This window comes from Nannobrachium achirus (assembly GCF_963921795.1).
Source record: "Nannobrachium achirus genome assembly, chromosome: 11".
NCBI lineage: Eukaryota > Metazoa > Chordata > Actinopteri > Myctophiformes > Myctophidae > Nannobrachium > Nannobrachium achirus.
The window spans coordinates 54303389-54325152 of NC_137820.1; the positions used below are offsets into that span (position 1 = coordinate 54303389).

The 21764-nt window shown below is 43.5% G+C and overlaps 1 protein-coding gene across 1 annotated transcript; it reads right to left on the reverse strand.

Annotated features, from left to right (window-relative positions):
* Positions 1–351: 351 nt before the first annotated feature.
* Positions 352–16514, reverse strand: LOC308294456 (potassium/sodium hyperpolarization-activated cyclic nucleotide-gated channel 3-like; the record flags this gene model as incomplete). The annotated part of the gene is made up of 8 exons (XM_080737189.1): positions 352–1772; positions 2404–2568; positions 3760–4000; positions 4379–4525; positions 5363–5581; positions 6826–6987; positions 7817–8240; positions 15880–16514. 8 exons carry the CDS (start codon positions 16512–16514, stop codon positions 352–354), a joined length of 3414 nt encoding a protein of 1137 aa, XP_080593315.1.
* Positions 16515–21764: the final 5250 nt, after the last annotated feature.

Sequence of the window (21764 nt, forward strand, 5' to 3'; positions counted from 1 at the left end):
CGCAAAGAAATTGTCAGGATGAGAGTTTTATAAAGAAAGGACTATGTAACAAAGACCCAATTACATAGTTGGGGTTATAATATAATATAATACATAATACATATAATGACTGATATTGTCATGAAGTTATACTTGTACATCATCCTCAATTAAAATTTACCATATTCAAAGTAGCAATGTCCTCTAGAAAAATAATACCCAAGATTGTCTGTTACAACCTACTATCCATTCACGCTTAATACAAAAGATCTCTGACCTCCCCAGATGAGCATAATCCCACACCCACAAATGATGTCCTGGAGGAAGTCATCTTCCTACAGTTCTGGCATCAAAGGAGGGTGTGCTTTGACCTCACAAGTTGGACGGGAGTTTGGAGTGTTTGTGTTCTGTCCCTACCATCTCAGAGGGAGAGCTATGATGAGGGGACTGAGTGCCCATGGTCGGGTTGTGAGGTTCGGGCCCGGCGTACGTCCGACTCAGGGGCGAGGCTTGGCCTGGGATAGAGCTGAGGGGTTTACTCACAGACGTGAAGGAGGAGAAAGGACTTAACGCGCCCCCTGAAACATCAGATGAGCTGCTCGTTAGCAAATGCGCTTCCTGGGGGATGGAGCTCTGAGAGCCTGAGATAGTCTTTATTTCCTGGGTAAAGAGATGCGCTGTGCCCTCTGCCCTCTCACTGGAGGGACTGGCCACCCTGATAGGGCACACAGTCAGTGGGGTCGGGGAAAAGCAGGAACCCACGTTGGGGAGTACACTGCCGCACACAATCCTACCCGTGGCGGGGCTCTGGAGGCTGGGACTGGCAACTGGAGGTGTGCAGCTAGGGGAACCTTCTACTGAGCCATACTGGGCAAGGGAGGCCAGGGCAGAGTGCGTTGGAGGAACTTGTGGCAGGAACACAGACTGGATCCCAGCCAGACTGTGGTGCACCAGGGAAGAAGGGGCCCCAAATCCAGCCGCCAGCTGCTCTGGCTGATACCCAGCGGAGGACTGGGTGCTGGAGATGAAGGGACAATGGTGCACAAAGCTCACACCGCTGCTCGTCCTGGACACTCGGCCATGACTGAACTCCATCTGCTGAGTGTTGGCATGAGAGGACTGCTGAAACTGGCTTTGTATGGGGCTGACTGTGCTGGCAATCAGAGGGCTAATACTAGGAGCCAAGGGGACTGGGAATCTCCCAATAAGCCTCCCCGCTGCCCCCTGCTGGAGACAACCTGCTGGGTGGCCCTGAGGTAGATGTGATGACTGAGACAGATGCTGTGAGCTGCTGGTGAAGACAGGTTGAGAGGTGAGCGTGTGGGACATGGGGCTAGAGGAGAGATGAGTGTCAATCCCAGAGTGGAACTTGGTGGAGCTTTCAGGAGAGGCGGGCCCAGAACCACCGCCACTGGTAGTACTTGTCCTGACATGGACTCTTCTCGAAAGGCCACACGGGTCCTTGAATGAATCAGAAACGGAAGCTAACGGGTGGTGGAACAGGATGGGAGGCAGCTGAGCGTGGTGAGCCAGAGCCAGGGCCAGCGGTGTGGTGGCAGCAGCTGCCTGGAGGGGTGCCTGCACCAGCGGAGCCCAAATGACCGGGTTTGGTGAGGGCGGAACAGGGACAGGGCTCAGGCTCTCGACAGCAGTGGTCTGGATCAGCCGGGTGCACTGGGCCATGTCTCGGTCATGCTGCACTATTCTCTGGATGATCTCATTCTCTTGGAGGTCGAGGGTGCCCGAACTCTGGTGGTGCTGAACTTTGTGCTGTAGCACAGAGTTCCTCTTTCCTGTTAAAAGAAAGGACACGGGCAAATGCATCTTCACCACAGTTGTGGTTCTTATATTGTGCAGTGGACCAGTGGACTGTGGCCCAAGTCCCAAGACTGTCTAATAGGGAATATCGAGTTACAGTATCTTAGCTATGGGAAATGTGACATTTGTGTTATAGACAAACTGTTGAGGAACACCGCATATAGTAAATGATAAAAGGACTGAGAGGGTGATAAGCTTTTCAGCCAGTTGGATAACCTTGTGCGTGTTACAAACTATGTTTGTACCATGTGTGTGTTATAAACTATGTTTGTAAACTATGTTTGTAACACACACATATTTTCCTTTTTTCCATGCACATTTCTTTTTTTAATCTTACAGCATGACACCTAATTCCGTCTCAAATATGGAGTTCCACTCCAGTCTGGCCTCCAAATACTCACTGCACAGGGAAGCCATGCTGCTATTAGATCCTGGCCTGTCTAATAGATTGAGCATCTCAATGCTCAAACACTGTAGATTGCCATCAACCTCCTCCCCATGTCCACTCCTCCTGGCTCAGTACAAATGTGTGAAGTGCTACTACAGTCTGAAGCGGTAGATAAGGTGAAGAGGGTAAGGGTTGTAATTTCTCAGCAGAGGGCTCACCTATGCGGTCGAGGCGGTCGAGAGCCACGGTCTCGAAGGCCCTCCTCATCATGGGGTATTCCTCCAACACCTCGTTAAAGTTGTCCACAGACAGCGAGTAGAGGCGGCAATGGTTTTCCGCTCTCACGCTGGCCGTTCGCCTCCCTCGTGTCAGCAAGCAAATCTCTGCGGGGGAAAGAGAATTAAAACAAAGCACAGTGCATCACTTAAACCATTAGTATTACTGTTTCCTTAAAACATACTGCATGGACATGCTGTAAGTAAGAGCTTAACACTGAGGATTACATAAATAGGGATCATCGTGTTCTGTGTACAACATGTTATCCTGAATGTGAGTGGCAAATTGTTTTTTTCTCTGTTCTTTTTGGTTACACACTGCAACCTTATTTTGATATTTTCCGAACTATTACAAAATAAAGGCAAATTATATAAACCATCAGATTTTGTAGCTTATCTTACTGGTATAAATTGTATTATGAACGCAAGATTATGAAAATCTATTGCTGCCTTTGTTCTGTTTGTTTTGTAGGTGATAAGTGAATCAGTCAACTCAAATGCTCATAAAAACAGAATACATCACATTCTAATATACTCAGCAACACTTACGGTAAGTCACAAATCTCACAATATGACAGGTAGAATGAAACAGCCAGGATAGGGCAGGGAAAAAGCAACACAGCTCCAAAGCAACGTAGCACCTGACCTGCATAATGGATTTCATGTAGTGTTCATATTGTATATGGAAAAGGTCATCAATTGTCCAGTTTAGCAAACAGTCCTTTGCTACAGCAGTGGCAGGGGTGTCGCACCAAATTCTGGGCCTTGGGTACAAGGATTCACTGCGGGCCCCACATGAATGTTCTTCATAGGGGGGGGGGGGGGTTTAACCCATTTAGACTGGGAATGCATTATTAAGCCTAATTTTGTGCTTTAACTATTGAAAAATAGCAGATATACAAGCTCACTGCGAGCTTGTAGATCTGCTATTTTTGAAAAATCGTGAAAAGTCTTGTCAATGTCTATGTCAATGGTGCTCACACTTTTTCATTTCAAGGACCCCCAAAATGATATGTATTTGGCCACAGACTTTTGAGTTACAAATGTTCGCTTAAAAAAATACATATATTCAAAGATTTGCACACATTTTCACGACTCTTCAAAAATAGCAGATCTACAAGCTCGCAGCGTGAGCTGTGAGCTTGTAGATCTCCACCTTGGGCCTGAGGAACCCAGTCCCACTTTTCTCCCCCTTGTGACGACCCTGAACAGTGATAATAGAGAAGAAGAATAAACATTGTTTTTCACTTCAGAAAGCAAAGATGAAAAGACCCAAAGAGAGTGAACAGTTGAACTCACCACCAAAATAGGAACCATCACACAACTTGGTGTCCTTGCTGTTCTTGGTGATGACACTGACCACCCCGTGCTGGATGAAGTACATCTTTTGGCCGATGGTGCCCTCCTTGATGATGTAGTCTCTGGGCTGGAAGACCTCGAAGTGCAGCTTCGTCAGCATGGACGTCACAAAGTTGGGGTCGGCGTTGGCAAAGAGAGGCATGGAAGCCACCAGCTTGCGACAATTGAAGTTGACTATCTCCTGCAAAGAGACAGACATTTTGCTGTTTACTGGCCACGTTATTATATTCTACACTCTTAGAAAAGCTGTTAATACAGCCTAGCTCTCTGTTCACTGAGTTGCCACAGTCATTACTAATCAGAAAAAAAGGGCTATAATCCTATTATTGTGTAATAAACTGGATTTTGGATTACATGCGGCTCAGCCAGTTTTTAATTCATGACCAAAGTTAGCTGCTTCCTTATTACTGTAGATATTCAGATATTTACTATCCAGAACCATATAAGGTTAATAATGTCACACAAATAATAAATGAATTCTTCTCAAGAAAGTCAGCTGAGAAATCATCAGAAAGGATTAGGATGTCTCAGGGAAATGATCGTCATAATGAGATGTGACCTCTCGCAGCGGCTCGTTGAGTTCCTCTAGGATGCTCTCTTCGTCAAAGATCTTGCCCTGGTATCGGTGTTCGTAATAGTCGTGGATCCTCTGACGCATGCCAGTGGGGAGTTTGTGGAAAGACATGTACTGCTCCACCTGTTTATACTGCGAAGCCAAAGGAAGAGGAGTTATTTCCTTCATAAAGAACACGCTTATCTCCGAGAACATTGTTTGTGTACATGCAGACAAAGTGATATTCCTCATTAGGTTAGCAAACACCAGGCTTTGTACAGGTTTATGTCCCTATAGACTAAGCAACAGCCATCTGAAAGCTGCTCACACCACAATATTCCACCTCTGCTCAATCTGATAAATACAGTTTGTGCTCAGCAGGTTGCAGCTAATCAAATTAACTACAATGTCCTTCAGGAGCAGACAATGTAACAGCAACAAGGGCCTCATAAATGGTTTTGTCCTGTTTTTTCCACTATATTTCTGTCTCCGTTTGACTATTTTGTCTTCCTCTTGACAGTCCACCACCTGCCACATTTATCTCCTTTGTTTTAATTCTAATCCCTTAAACTAAAAAAACAGCAAGCATGGAGGCTATTGTAGGTCCCCTGCTTTTTTCAACTCTACTCTTCACAAAATAGCATAGATCTGCTGTACAAGCTCACAATGTGTTGCAACATGACACATTGTCAGTTTGTACAGCAGATCTGCTATTTTCGCAGCATGTTCGCCCCAGAAGAGGAACGCTAATCTATTTTGTGTGTGTGTGTGTGTGTGTGTGTGTGTGTGTGTGTGTGTGTGTGTGTGTGTGTGTGTGTGTGTGTGTGTGCGTGTGTGTGTGTCTCAAATAAAGTAACGAATGCATTTAGTTACAAAACCAACGTCATTGTGATGAGCTCAGCTCTGTAGCACTTTCCATTCTGATGATAATATTATCTCATACCACATGCAGCGCAGAGAGCACACACTTGGGATAAGCCACACACGTACCTTTTCCTGGTACTGCCTCCGAGACGAGTCCAAGGACTGGATGAGTGCGGTGGCGTGTCCAACAAACATGGCAAAGCAGGTGGCTCCCACTATCATGCTGAGGATGGTCAGCCACACGTCGGCCATGCCTATGGGGGGGTACAGGCCGTATCCAATGCACAGCATGTGGCTCATGGCCTTAAACAGGGCGTAGGAGTACTGCTCCTGCCAGGTGTCATTCTGTAGGTGACAAACAGGACATGAGGAGTGACCGCGTCTCTAACTATTTGCATTTAATGTAGAATCTACATTAAAATCTACATTGTAGATAGTCAGAGACTATCTATCTACATTACAGTGGTTCCCAAATGGTGTGCCGAGGTGCACTGGTGTGCCGTGAATCGTCCAGCCCAGGGACATTTTGGTACAACCACACATTATCATTGATTCAAATATTGTACATGTCACAGTGTTTTTGAAATTCAGTGAGATTGAGACCAGGAGTGCCTCCTTCCGGGGACTGCCCATGAAGTGAACTACAAAACGAGCTCTCCGGTCCCAATCTCACTGGTACCTCAAAAACACTGTAACATATACAACTAGATACAAAACTATGTGCACTCATTTCCCAATGGAGAAGTGTAAAATATATTAATAAATAAATAATTTGAATTCTCTCACAAAGGTACAAAAATAGCCGATCTACAAGCTCATCTGAAACAGATTTGAGCCACGAGAGGCACCAGCGAGTAAATCACCCCCCCACACACACACTTTGGTCGTTAGTTGTTTTAAATGTGCATTATGAATTAAGTCGATTTAATTTGACTTTTATTGGTTTTGTTTTTTTGTCTGATTGTCAAGGACTGTGAAACTGTGTATTATAGCCCCTTTTCCACTGACATGGTCCAACACCACACCACTCCACACCGCCCACTTGTGCCAGGTTACAAGGTACAAGGATCTGGGTAGAGTGGTGTGAAAGTGGTACTAAACATGGTACTAAAAAGTATCCAATCCAGAGTACTGTAGGTCTGAGCTAGGCCAAACAGGGCCAAATAATTCATAATGATCACTCATTGACTGTTTATTTAGACCACCAGGATATAGTTGTAATACATGATAATAGATTCTATTGTTATAACCACTATTATAATCTATTATAGTGTATTGTAAATTATCACAGTAATACATTAATCCATTATAGTGTATTATAATTAGGATAGTTGTAATACAAATTTATATTGTATTATAATCACAGTTAAAAGAGTACATTTGTTTCTTACTGATAGGGGTACTTTTGTTGTTTTGTGTAATGGAACATGTATATTTGTATGTGGTGCGGTGTGGTGTGGTTCTAAAGCTGCAGTCAAAAAGGGGCTTATGTGCTATAGATGTAGATGGTTAATTATGTTATGACGATAGAGAGTGTAGTTTGGGGGTGTATGCAGAGACACAGGTTGTGTCATGGATAAAACACTTACCACCATCTTGTTTCTGGTGACCCAGCAGTCCGCAGGGAAGTCCTGCAGCATGGGAACCAGGAACTGCAGACATCCATCCCAGTGACACAACAGCAGCATCATACCAATCAGGTTCATGATGCGCACCATGGCACTGGCCAGATCGTAGGTCATATGAAAGACCTGCGACACAGAGATTACGGGCATTACTGTGGCCTTAACAACCAAACCCATATCCCTTGATAGACAGCACATAATACATTGTTCACGTTTTTCATTTTGTTCCCATGCAATCACTGGATTTGAAGCGTGCAAGAGGTGCTACAGCACGTCGGACATTCCCTCTACAGACCACATTGTTCTTAATCTGCCAGACCACCATACTGCCACAAGCAATTGTGTGCAGTGTAATCATCTACAGACATCACTAATGGCCCACATGGGAATTTAACCGTGGTAGGAATTACAAGGAAGATCAAAACCTTGAACCTTGAAAAGAATTCTTAAACAAAGTGAAACGAGGGGGATCTGGGGCATCTGCAACCTGTGTTCAACGTCCTTAGTGTTCACTTAATTCTTGCCAAAATAGATCCTTGTGGAGAGTTAAATCAATACTGAGGATTTTTTACGGTGCTACAGATCTGATTTAGCCCTTTTGGGACTATGATACTGCTAAAAACAAGTTAAATGATGAATCAAGCACATCCTCCCAGCTGATGACATGGTACCACAAGGTGGTAATATATATATATTACCAATGGTGGTAATCAAGGCACACCAGTGGGTAAGAGATGTTTTTTAATTGTTTGTTATTATTTTAATTATGTAGTCATGATGACACATCTTGTGTTGCTTCTACATATAATACAACACGTTCAAAGTTGGTGAGTCCCTTTCATACTGTATGGGCGATTCAGTCTATGATCGTTGTGACAGGGCCCAACAACAAAGCTGTGGAGTGGGCCCTCCAAAACGTTGTAGCACACCTCGTCCCTGCCTGTATGGAGCCTACCTCCTCCCACTGGTGGATGTAACGGATGAGCCTGGACAGCCTCAGCAGCCTCAGCAGGCTGAGGATCTTTGTGAAGCGGACGATCCGCAGGGCGCGCGCCGTCTTGTAGAAGTCTGAGTCTATGCGTGTCTCCACGATGAGGAAGATGTAATCCACAGGGATGGAGGAGATGAAGTCCACCACGAACCAGCTCTTCAGGTACTTGATCTTGATCCTCTGTGGGTCCAAGATGATCTCCGTGTTGTCCTCCTTCACGATGCCAGTGCGGAAGTTGAGCACCAGGTCCATGAGGAAGAAGGTGTCGGAGACCACGTTGAAAACGATCCAGGGCGGCGTGTGCTCGTCCTTGAAGAAGGTGATGCCAACAGGGATTATGATGAGGTTTCCCACCATCAACAGCAGCATGATCAAGTCCCAGTAGAACCTGAAACACCCAGGAATACACTGGTGGATCACATTGTAGTCTACACAGACACCAACATTGGGAAATCACACAAGAATTTCAATTTGAAGATATAGTACTTCAGTTAGTGTCTATGGGCCCTATGTTGATGCTCTTATTCCCACGTCTTATGCGTTAATTAAGTGATAACGCCACCATCTTATGCGCAATCCTTATTATGAGTGTTCATATGTTAATTAAGGGGTGCAATGCAGTAGCTGCTATTATGAACCTTGACTTTAAAAAGCTTAACGCATACCACGAAGAGTATGATTAACTCAGTGGTTCTCAAACCTTTTTAGCTGCAGTACCCCCTTAAACTGATTTCTGAAGCCATGTACCCCCTTCCCCTGACTACAGTATTTTACTTACAACATTTGACATCAAACGTCCAGTTCCAATGCCAAAATGTTCAAAATAAAACTGCATAATGGCAAATAAACATTGGTTAGTATTCAATAACAGTTGTACAGGTCAAGTTATTGATGTAATTTGGTTTAACAATTTACATATGAGCAGGTTCACACAAAGTCTGTCAATGTTTTATCATTAACCATAACAGTAAATACATATTCCCATTTTTCTAGTTATTCTCCCGTACCCCCTGGAGTACCCCTGCATACCCCTAGGGTTACACATACCCCCATTTGAGAAACACTGAGTTAACTAGTAAAACATTAATTTTGTTAAAACAAAAACTTTCTAACCTGATATATGTATGGACAACATAAAGTCCACATACAGGAAATCAGAACACAACTACAAATAACATTAAGAGGCCTATATCATTATACAACACAAATTAAACGGAACATAACACATGCACACACATTTTACAGCCCAATGATAACTATAACATTTTCAAAAGAAACACCCAGCACCAGACACAAATATAGATGTTTGAATCCACCGGGCTACAAATTCATGACATACATAGCATAAACTGTAAACAGCTTAACACTGCTTTTCAAGCTAAAAGTGCCACATTGGTAAATTGCTCAGACCAAGACGAGACAGCGTTGCTCAAACTGCTTAACATCAACAAGAGGCCTACGCACAATTGCTCACATGGTACACAGATAGAATCAAGTTATTTTAATAGTGCAAAATGCTAAAACAACAACACAACTCATGGCAAACATATCCTGAATCTGATATGTAAGCTATGCTATGCACCCTCTTCAGCACCATGGACAGCTCCATGGACAGCGAAGGCCACCTATAATTATTTAAGTCGACCAATTGCTTTTAAAAATAGCTTTATGTGCAGATAACAGCATCAGGCATTTGTTTAATGTTTGCTTTATTCAATGATCAGTACAACTGCAATCGCCTGGTTGTACCAGCCCATGCTCACCCCCGTATGTTGGTTGTACTGAATCTCCTGAACCTAAACAATCGACCTTTCTTAAATCAACATAACTTTCCGGGGAAGTTCTCAGTTCTCACATGTTGTCATAGAAGCCCTGAATGTGAGTCCAGGTTTCAACGCAATCAACTGTTGGGCATAGTGCCAAGAGTATAGCCTACGGGGGAAGTTGCAATAATTTGAACTGAAGAAACTGTTTTAAATAAACTCAAGACTAAACTGTCGTCATGGCACCAGCCACAAACAAATCATCTCCATATACAGTATGGACACAAAAGCGTTTAAAAACGGTCATAATCATGCACACGAACAACACATGTATAAGCTATATATACTTAACCATTGTAGGGTCTTTACAGAATAATACAATAAATGATATAATACATTCCACCTCTATGTATGATTGTTAATGTTATCTTTGTGTTTCATGTCTTGACTCTCCAACCTCTGTATTCCTTATAATATATTATTTCAGGCTACCTGAGTCCTCTCTCTCTCAGGCCCTGTATTTACAGTTTCTTTCTGTTTTTCAGCTGACTATCTCTGGAACCTGTTCTGTCTGCCTGACCTGTGTGTTTGATGACCTAATTAGACTTTGGGTTTCTTACTGCTCCCTATTTGGATTACTTTGTCTGTATTGGACTGCCTTCCTGGTTTTGACCTGTGCCTGCATGTCTCACCAATCACATTCTCTAAGACTTGTACCTCCTGCCTTATTATCAAATCCTTTGAATTGCACCTGCTCAGCCTCGGTTATCTGCGTTTGGCTCCTTTCCCTTTGTTCCTGCTACACCACCAGCAGACTTTCTTTTTCTGAGAACTTTTATCACATTTTCAATGCGTCACAACTCACAACGGGACACATTGAAGCTTGTAGATCACCTATTTTCGCTATTTTGCATATGGCAAAGAATATACAGCTTAAGAGGTTCATGAAAGCTAAATAACTTGATTTGCTGAGCATTTTCAAAATATGTTATAGCCTAATACAATGCAAAGTACATTTAAGTAACTAATTGTCTGCAACTGTAGATCGAAGATTGAATGATGATAACTTGATTGTCATATTGTATCTGTGTTATATATGTATGTTATTCTAAATTAGTGATTAAAATGTTGAATCGACAAAATAAATGGTGTTTGTTTCTTAAGGGTCCATATATCAAAGCCTTTAACAATACCCATTAGTAACTTGGCTTCACAAGGTCTAGGCATAACATTGAAGGAATTTACGGTATTTACCAATTATGGCTCCTGTTTGTATACTTGTGTGCAGTGTGCACATGCACATGTACACGTGCAAGGGATGTATTGTGTAGTGCGTGAGAGAGAACTCACAAGTGCGTTTGTGAGTTCCAGTCCATTGCAGTATTATAATTAAGCACTGTCATCTGCCATTTATCTCATAAGCATCATGCATGCATTACAGCAGTGAGGATTGTTCTGGCCTGTGCCATAGCATAACCACACCATAAATAGCCATAATAATCCCTGAGGACTGATAATGATGCATTAGTCCATAGGCCACACGAGATGTCGCTCTGAAAGGTGCAGGTTACCATGCATTTTTGAAAAGCTCTATATCTGTAGATTATATTTTGGTATGATAACCCTTTCTGAGAGACCCAGCTAAATTGATGTTATCAGGCGCTAGAGTTGGTGTCCCATTAACTTTACATTACAGGGGGGAAAAAAAGCAAAATAATTATCTGCTTTAAGTAGCACACAGTATGAGGGGTCAAACTAGGGTTTTTTCATGATTCTGAATCCATTGCAAGCATTTGTTTTGCACGAAAAACATTCCTTGGGCTAAAACGGCCCCCACAAAAGTGTAAAAAGTGATGACTCATCACTTTCCATCACTAAACCGTAGTCTTGTGGGGCCATTTATGAATGTTTTTCGTGCAAAACAGATGCTTGCAATGGATTCAGAATCATGAACAACCCCTAGTTTTCCCTGTAATGTAAAGTAAATGGGACACCAACTCTAGCCGCTGATAACATCAATTTAGCTGGGTCTCAGAAAGGGTTATCATACCAGAACATAATCTACAGATATAGAGCTTTTCAAAAATGCATGCATGGTAACCTTTGCCAACTTTCGGAGAGCGACACTGTGTGTGTGTGTGCGTGCGTGCGCGCGCGCGCGCGCGCGTGTGTGTGTGTGTGTGTGTGTGTGTGTGTGTGTGTGTGTGTGTGTGTGTGTGTGTGTGTGTGTGTGTTACAGAAGCTGTAACACTGTGCAACATATTGTAATCACTTATACAGCAGCAGAGGATCACAAAACAGGCAAAGCAGTGAGAGGGCAGGACGGCCATTTGTTCTAATCAGCTTTATGTTCCCTGCCAAACAAAGCATTTGAATTTCTCTGTTCATCTGCCTGTTGGCTCTGCACGGTGACACATTGGTCATAATTGCACTTCCCCTCTCCAGCTAAATCCACCGTTATCTCCCGGGAATCCATGTCATCTCCAGGAGTCAGCTCTCATCAGCCAGATGTTGAGTAGTTAGCATTACGGCTGTGCGCACGTCACTGTGCCTGCAATGAACACTGGAACAGCTGGACCAAAAAAGGGACAGCGCGCTTAGCCCTCTACCGCCAACACAATAGCCCAACGGTACGCACACGGCATCCATAAGACCTCATTACCCTTTCAATAGAAGCTGTATGCAGTGTGTTATAAAACAAACAATGGCCAGGTTTCTACTTAAATCTAAAATATATGGGATAAAATATTAGACAAGATATATATCCTAAACATACTGAAGGAGGACAATGTGTTTACAGGGTCTACAAATCCGTTTTGTATATTTTGAAGCACATGGGATCTTTGCATTTTCCCCTGATACATCTCCAGGTCCAGGACATTTCGATAGTCCGAGCTCCCATTAGTTCGGCATGTGGTTAGAGATAGTGTTAGTCAAGGGGGAAAGACGGGCGAACGCAACGTCGGACTAAGGACACGTCGAAACAAAGCCACACACCCATACATCTCTAATGTTCATGGTTTCGTTGATCACTGGAAAAACAGCACTGCTGACATGGAATACGGGTCAAAGTGCAAGAGACAGCAGCAGTAAGCAACACAAAAAGGCTTAAAATGAGGAAAAGGGCTTAGGTCAACCAGCACAGGGATCACAATCCTACTGAACATACTTATCACTGGCTGCCAGAATGCAGTTGAAGCACAACATCCTACTACTCAGCAAAATACTCAAGGGTTCGTTTAATTAAGAGAGTGTAAAAATGGATCACAATAGATTTTTACAAGTAAAATCCTCAGTGTTAACTAAACACACCTGTACTAATTTATTTTGATGGAGCATAGCCCATTGCCCATAGTCTGCCAGAGTCCTCTGTCCTGGGCTTTCATTTCCAGCTGTTTCCATGTCAGCCCGCTCAGCTTAATTGTCCTGTACAGTGTGCCTGGTGACATAACCAATCAAACCTTTAACCACATGAACCCTAGCATCACTAGTCTGCATCAATATTTGGCAAAAATAGCACATCTACAAGCTCAAAACATGCCACAACACAATGTGTTGGGAACTTTCAGCAAAGATTGGAGAACCTAGAATAGAGTGGTGGGGGACCATTTGACTGGTGGGTCAACTAATGGCAAAAGGTTAGTTCTAGTAGGAGTTTTGTCCCTTCAAAACAATGGGAAGAGGAGCACTCGTCAGCGTAGTTCACATATAAAGAATTCTAGGGTGCACGGTTCGGGTACATAGAACTTTAAGGCAAGGACGCCAGCACCAATCCCTTCAATAAATCATGAAGAATTCATCCCAAAGTCAAGTGAGTGCTGGTGTCCTTGCCTTAAAGTTTTATCCCTTCAGCTGCACTAAACAAACTACCTCGCTGATATGACGGTTTTGTGGACCGGAGACTTCATGTCTTGTCTTGGTGTTATGTTGTTGTGTGCTATGGTTATGTGTTTTTATGTTGGAACAAACTGTGAAGATGAATATCTCTGAGGGGAGTAATCAAGACAAGTTATTTTATATAGTTTTAAGTGGATAATAGGACAGCGGTTACACCTGGATAAAAAATCACAGCATCCTGCACTACTACACCACTCCAAAGCATTTTGGACAAAAGTAATATAGAAATCCAGACCATCTACATGTTTAAGAGAGTAAAGTCATCCCATAACTAAAGCTGTGGCACTGGTTTGGCACTGGGGATGCATGTTCTTGTAATGACATTGTCTCATGAACCACGGATCTGGGTCCTGAGCCCACCGGGTGAGCACTGCTGTTCCAGAATACAATATCCTTATCTTTATATACGTTTTTAAAGGACGACTTCAGCACTTTTCAACCTATCTTCATATAATTGGTCCTCACTAATGTTCACGATGAAATAGCAACAAAAAAACTAAACAAAAAAAGAAGAAAAAACAATCTACTTTGTTTTTCTTAGGAGGGCTGTGGGCAGTTCAGAAACCCCTCTACCAGTGTCATCGTCGTTTTTTTTTTTTTTTTTTTACTTCACAAGAACAATGGCTTCCATTATAGCATGGTAACTTTTCAGGAATAGAAAGCCTGCAGTTTCTAGTAGCTTGGATTCCTCATCGATGATGTCACTGGTAGACTGGGTTTCTGAACTGCCCACAGCCCTCCAATGAGACACAGACAGAGTAGAAAGAAACTTGTGCTATTTTATCATGAACAATAGTGAGGACCAATTATATGCAGAAAGTGGTGAAGTCGTCCTTTAAATCAGTGGTTCTCAACCTGTGGGTCGGGACCCCAAATTATTTTGCGGGGTCCCCAGAACATTGTTTTCTCACTCAAAAGTAAACAAACCAACATAAAGTTTAAGTGTATAGAGGGTATCTGCACATTTCTAAAGTGACAATTTAAGGACTTAAAAGACCTTTTTAGTACTTCTGGTCAAACATTGGTAAAATTGTCAAATATTAGAAGCTGAAATTGTGAAAATAGCCGATCTACCGTACATGCTCACAACGCTGTTTTCGCAATGGAATAGATTGAGTCAAACTAAATGTAGTGCCAACTCCTACAATTCCATGTGCTTGTGCACTGTGCAGGGTGGGGGCTCCCCAGTTCAAATATGATTATTTTGGGAGTCGCTGCCTGAAAAGGTTGAGAACCACTGATTTAAATCACAGGATGCCCAAGTAAGCTGATGTGGGCTCTGCAAATGAAACAAGGTAAGCAAGGTACAACCCCCTTGGCTTTGTGGGTGTGACCCAAACAAAGCATCACATCATGACACCTCTAACACGCCACGCAGAGTTGACAGCTGGTCAGCTGGCTGTCCTGATTCCCTACAACATTTTCATTTCATTCTCTGCCATCATGTGCCATGTGTTGTTCTGAGCACGCCTCCGCAGTCCATACCACCTTTATACTCCATTAGACTAATTGTACTGTAATAATCTCCACTGGATATGTGCTTGTAATATCTCCAATGGTCATGTTAACCCTATTTTGATTACCCCATTTGATTACCCAAGGCCCTAGGCCCCTAATGCATGATCTGTAATCCACTGACCTCGCTAAATGATAAAAAGCGTAATTCAGATGAGTGAAGGAAAAAAACACTGCAGGGACATATACATACTGTACATACAGTTACAGTGTATGATGAGAGCAAGCCCTCAAGGTTAAATTGTATGACAATCCCTTTCTGGTAGTGAACATGAAACATAGAAGATGGAGATTGTCCACGCGCACACACGCACGCACGCACGCACACACACACACACACACACACACACACACACACACACACACACACACACACACACACACACACACACACACACACACACAGTGTGACTTCACTGACTTGTGAATTATGGAATCATTTGCCTTTTGTGCACAACAAACTGATGTCTAGGCTACAACGAAAGTTGCACAGCTTTCATCTGTTATAGCAATAAAATATTTCTGAGTATTATCATAGACATATAGCTGTGTGTGCACCACACACACACGCACGCACGCACGCACGCACGCACACACACACACACACACACACACACACACACACACACACACACACACACACACAATGTCCCAAAAAGAGTGATCAAATCTGGCCTAATTATTTTCACCAAACAAGGGGCCAATTGAAGAAAAAACGAATAACCAAATTGCTTTGGCCAATTAATCTTTTCGTGTGGCTACACTTGTTCTACAATACACTTTTGATTTCAAGTTGCATGATAGAATATTTGAGCTGTGTTTCAAGAGAAATTCTTTCTTAACACAAATTACCTAAAATCACTGTAGGGATGGATTATCCAGAATCCCGCCGATTTGACGCGTTCTCTCTCATGCTCTACGGCCGAGTGACTCCCTAACATACGCAAAGAGAACTTGTTGACTCCCGGCTGAAGCAACGCTCCAAACTGCCGGTGCATGAAGCCGGCTTGGTACAGCCTGACGTCTTCGGGCATCATCTGTTCGGGGCCAGCCTCCAACTTGATGAAACTTGACTGGTCGAATGCGTTTGTTCTCCCGCTGCCGCCACTCCAGCCACCCATGGCTCCTTGTTGTTCAGCCCCGGGGCCGAGCTCATCTGCCTCGGGGAGGAGGCGCCGCTGTTCCACCGGGTCCGACCCGAGGGGATGTCGCCCCGTGATGGAGGAGACGCTGCCTCTGAACAGGCGACAGTCTCCGTTCAAGTTGGTCCTCACGGTGATGTCCGTGTCCAGGTCTCCGCTCTCCTCCAAGCTCCTGCAGCTGCTCGCCGGAGACGGAGACAGAGAGGCCAGATGTTTTAGCCGAATACTTTTCCTCTTGGTGCCCTTGTCGCGGCTGCTTCCTTCGTCAATCACGGAGGTTTTTTGCACGCTGTTTTGCGGCAAGCTGTACAGCCTCTTGCGCATGGATGAGTGAAATCTTGACATGTTGTAAAATGTAAAACAGCAACGCTCTACGAACAACCCGTAAAAACAGACAGACGGATCATGAATCTCTGCTACCCGGGGCTGGCGCTGGAGGCGAGACAGTGACGGCGCATCCGCAGGACAGGTCGACTCTTATTTGACACTTGGAGCCGGTCTCTCGTTGCCCGGTTTCAAACATTGACACACGTCAACAACACTCAACAGTAGGCTATACGTGCCCCTTCAGTCCGACGGTCGTATAAAAACAGCACGGACGTGTACGGATCCATTCCAGGTAGCTATTATTCCACATAGCAGCAGGTGCACAGGGGAGCGCATCAGGATGCAGCATGCTGACTGACTGGCTGTCGGGACGTGCAGAGGGAGAATGCTGCTGGTGAGAGGTCCTCAATGACAAAGCATGATCTCCCCCTACCTGCTGGCTGCTGCTGTCTACCAACCCACCCCTCAAAAACCATCGTGTCAACAGCAACAGCGCTCTCTCTCTCTCTCTCTCTCTCTCTCTCTCTCTCTCTCTCTCTCTCTCTCTCTCTCTCTCTCTCTCTCTCTCAGAGACTATTAGCGCTCAAACACCATCACTGATCCATCATCCCCTCGCGCTTTAATAAACGTTAATATTAATGGAGCTAATCTGTTGGGTTGCCATGGATAGGAGCTATAGGATGGCACATGCGCTCACACCCCACCCCACCGCACCCAGTCGGGACATGGGAAAGGATGATTTAAGGATGTAGTCTAGACATTTTCTCTCTCTTTTTTTGCGTTCATAGTAAGACAATATTGAATGCATGCCAGTGTGCTGCTGAAGGCACCAACAGAACTGTGTTAGACTTGCAGTCAGATTTGTAATTATAGCCAATATGTTTGGGGTGCACCGTGCAGCTGAAACTCAGCCAAATTAAAATGTGCATTTCTGTTGCATGCATGCAAATCAGAATAGTTAAAATCACTAAAACATATTTTAACTAGTTTATTTAGCTAAAGCATAACTAAATTAATGATATTATTAATGAAGAAATACAAGTGGGAAAAACATAAATTAATATGCATAAACTGTAAATAAAGAAACAAACCACAAGACACTGAAGAATGCTGGATTGGTATAAGATTCTGATATTGCAGAACTTCTAAAAAGTACATTTATTCTTATGAAATTACCTGCATAGGCTACTACTCAACCCCAGTACTTATACTCAAATATACTCCTGGAGAAATATAACAAATGAAATTTGTTCTGTGTAATTTGTAATTGGGTTAAAGTACTAAAGTAGGCCTACTTGCTTTTAAAAATACTTAAAGGAGCACTTCACCCATTTTCAATCTTATCTTCATATACTAAACTATAATAATACGAGGGTAGGGGCTTGGATACATGCTTGTAGGGTCCATTTGGTTACATACAGTAGGCCTACGCAAGGCTGTAATAACCATTGGGCCGGTGGGGCCGTTGCCAGGGGCCCTTGGCTCTCAGGGGCCCTTGGGGGAACTGGGCTGTGTGGTCATTGACAATTTACTAAAGTTAAATGTATACGTTAATTAAAAATCAAATGTGTGCACCCCTCCTCTGTTGTCTACAGGTGCTTTCTTGGCCCACAGATGATCATCATGGCTTAAAATCCGAGCTGGATAGTGCGCGTCGGGAGGGAGGGGGGTTATGGTGGAGGGTGGGGGGCCCTAAAGAATTATAGGCCAGGGGCCCTCACGGGGGTTAATCCGTCCATGGGCCTACGTATGCTCTCAGAATCAAATGAACAGAACTGATGTCATTATTAGTTTGTGTTCATCCATGTCCTCCATGAGTCTCCTCACTGGCAGGTCGCTTCTTCTGCTGGTTTCCAGTTTAGGCCACGCCTAGACCGAATCAAACGGCCTGTTGTAAACGAATACCAGGCTTTCCTCCGATGTGGAAAGACTGGTGATGCAAGGTTAGTTATCATGAGGAGACTGACACAATATGTCCATATATGGGCATTCCCTGATATGGGCTTAATATTGATGACACCAGTGTTCTCCATATATGGGCATAAAAGGGACAAGGACTTTACTATGAAAACCTGCAGCTCATGTGCGTCAGTCAGTCACGCCTCATGTCACGCTCCATATATGGCCAAGACATACAAACTGCGACGTCAGAGTGGTTCACTAGTACTACCGAGGCAGTAAACTCCTTTTCGAAACTGGGTTGCGAGCGAGTGTGGAAAATCGCCTTATGTTTTGTCGTAGCGGTGTTTGGCCGGAAACGGCATGGGTTGAACAGGCAAAGGTGAAGCCAGTGATGTAACACCACCAGAGAACTTTTGGTTACACAGGTGTAAAGGGCACTTCCGCATACGTCACAGACAATTACTTGAGACACAACGAAGAACGAAGAAGGATATGTTTTTGACGTAACAGGAAGAAGGAATATGTTTTTGACGTAACAGGAAGAAGGATTGTCTATATTCTTTTGGTCACGCCAAACTGTTGTTTATAAAGACGATAACTTATTGGTTAATAATGTTTGGGATGTAGATGACACGAAAATGATGGAAATAATATTAACTGAGAGTGGTAGCTGATTAATAGCCTGCTTCCAGACCATAGACCCCGCCCACTCTCAGAGTGGACTCTCTGAAATCAGGCTAGCTGATTAATGGAATACGGAATAACATGGACAAAACAAATTGAACATGTGTGAGGGAAATTGTGGGATGTTTGTTGTGGGTAAACAAAACATAACAATGGAAAGTGGATAGAGATAGCAGGACTATAGCGGAAGTACTGAAATAAATGTACAGTAGATTAAAATGCTCACTTCGTCCGTGACGATTGGGTGGCAACATTTGGTTTCACAAGATTTTCTTGTTACTTGCAGGGGAGGCCACGTGGAGGCTGTCGTCTTCTCCCCCAACGTGCAGCTAATCCTATAGTCTCAGGGGTGGATGTTACCAAACTGACCGAATCAGTAGAGACAGCACATCAATAGCATGGTGTTTAAGGTGCTCACCTCCATAACCACAGCTACTCCTCTTGGAATGGGATTAAACCTCTGCTGGTGCTTTCTTCCAGTGTATCCACTACACTGCCTGCTTCTCAGATTTCCTACTATCCCCTAGAGAGAAAAATGCAAAGGGGAGTGCAATGCAATGCAATCCACCCCTTTTCCAAAAAAGAAAAAGAGATACACATCTTGTACATGCATTTCCACACTCAGTACATATTTACTGTATGCATTTGCTACTGTAGTTAGCCGACTGAATGCAAAGATGGACATAGAGTAGGCCTATATAAGATGTACTGTGTGCTTGGAATGTAAAGATGTACTTTATGTATCCTATATTATACATTCAGCACTGTCTCCCATACTCACCACCTAGAGGGAAATTGAAAGAGAGAGGAAGACCGTAAGAATCTGGTGTCGAACAGTAGAGGGACAACTCAAGGCCCAATAGCAGACCTGCAGTACCACTGAAAAACTCAGTCCAAAACAGACAGGAGTGGAGATTGTAACTAAGTAGCCTACGGTGAGTGTAAAGACTTCCACTTTTTGAGGTGTTAATCTTAAAATATATGCTTCTTCTAATAAGAAACTTTATCGAGGTGTGAACTGTAAACAGCTGTCCATCACGGATAAGTGGGTTTGTGCACAGCATGCCATAAACACACTATAGGCCTACAGAGCAACACATGTATCCTTTTTGCACCCAGTCAGTGATCGAGCAGAGCTAAGGAATTCAAGTCCACGGCTCTCTATGCCACTGGCATAGAGAGCCAGTTGAAAATCATTCAGGCCTTGCATGCATTTTCAGAGCATGTTTAAAGGTCGATCAAGCAATTGTGTTACGGCTTTGATCAATGGAACAAACATAGTATACTCTATGCTCTTATTTATCATAATTAAATCTAATTTTTTTCAAGGTTTTAAAGAAAGAATACCATGATATTGTTTCTTAATTAAATTGGTTTAAATTTTAGTGTCATATTATGATTACATTTATTTTGGGGCCCACTTGCAATATCTTCACGACCCACCAGTAGACCTTGGCCCTCTATGCTAGCACCAGGTTCAATGAACTCATGACTTACTGTTTGATAAAATGCAGCTCATGCATGCTGCCTGGCTCAACCAGTTTACTCTGCTTTACAACAGAGTTCTAAAGTCATGTCATCAACACGGATCTGTCCCATTTCCCATATTCCCTCCTGATTGGCTACGACTGCCTTCTAAAGTTTGTGTATGCGACCTGACCTGGTCGCTTATTTCCCGATTAGGGAGTCTTACTGGTTACTTAGACTCTGGGTTGGGTGTGACTGCACAGTGCACACCTGTTGTGAATTGAGCTAAACTATGTCCACAGTATATTCTGCATTATATTATTTGTCCCCACACACTCAGAGCCACTGCCATGACCATCAGCCTGCTCCGTTTTGTACCTCCTTATTGCGACCGTAGGTGGCTATTTAGTATGAAAACTTGCAGCTCATGTCCATCTGTCTGTCTGTCACACCTCATAAACAAGACACTTAATTGCAACTTGACATCTGACATCATAGATGTCTGACGTCATGGACCACATGAGACCACAATTTGTCCATATATGGGCATTCCCAGATAATGCTCTGTTAGGGCAACCACACTGACAATCCCTTTTATGCCCATATATGGAGATCCCTGATGTCATCACTATATAAGCCCATATCTGGGAATGCCCATATATGGACATATTGTGTCAATCTCATGTGGTCTATGACGTCAGACATCTATGATTTTAGATGTCAGTCATCTCCATATTTGGGAAAATATGACCACATTTGGCCACATTTTGTCCAAACAGGTCTGTGATTTTTGGGGGGTCAAAGTTGATCCATGTCAAAGTGCCAGCGCTCGCCCAGCAGTCTGCCGTCACCCAGGCGGATGCGTGTACGTGCCCATGTGCGCTACCTCGCCCTTTAGGACAAGGTCACTTCTCGCCCTTAGGGTGTCTTACTAGTTTATACTGATATGGATAGCATTAGCAAGCAGCTAAATATTCTTATCTTGATGCACTAAAAGTGAATTTGAAGCAAACCCTGCTATTGTCTGTCCTCCCCCATTTAAGCCTACAACAGTGATCTTTATCGTTTCAGGGACTGCTCTTTAATTACTTTTAGAATGTTGGAGGAGGTTCTGCAAACTTGGATCAATGTAAGCGTCTTCAACAAAAAATGCCAAGCTTAGATGACCTAAAGCACCCTCCGAAATAAATCCCTCTCTAAAAGTGGAGTATGCAT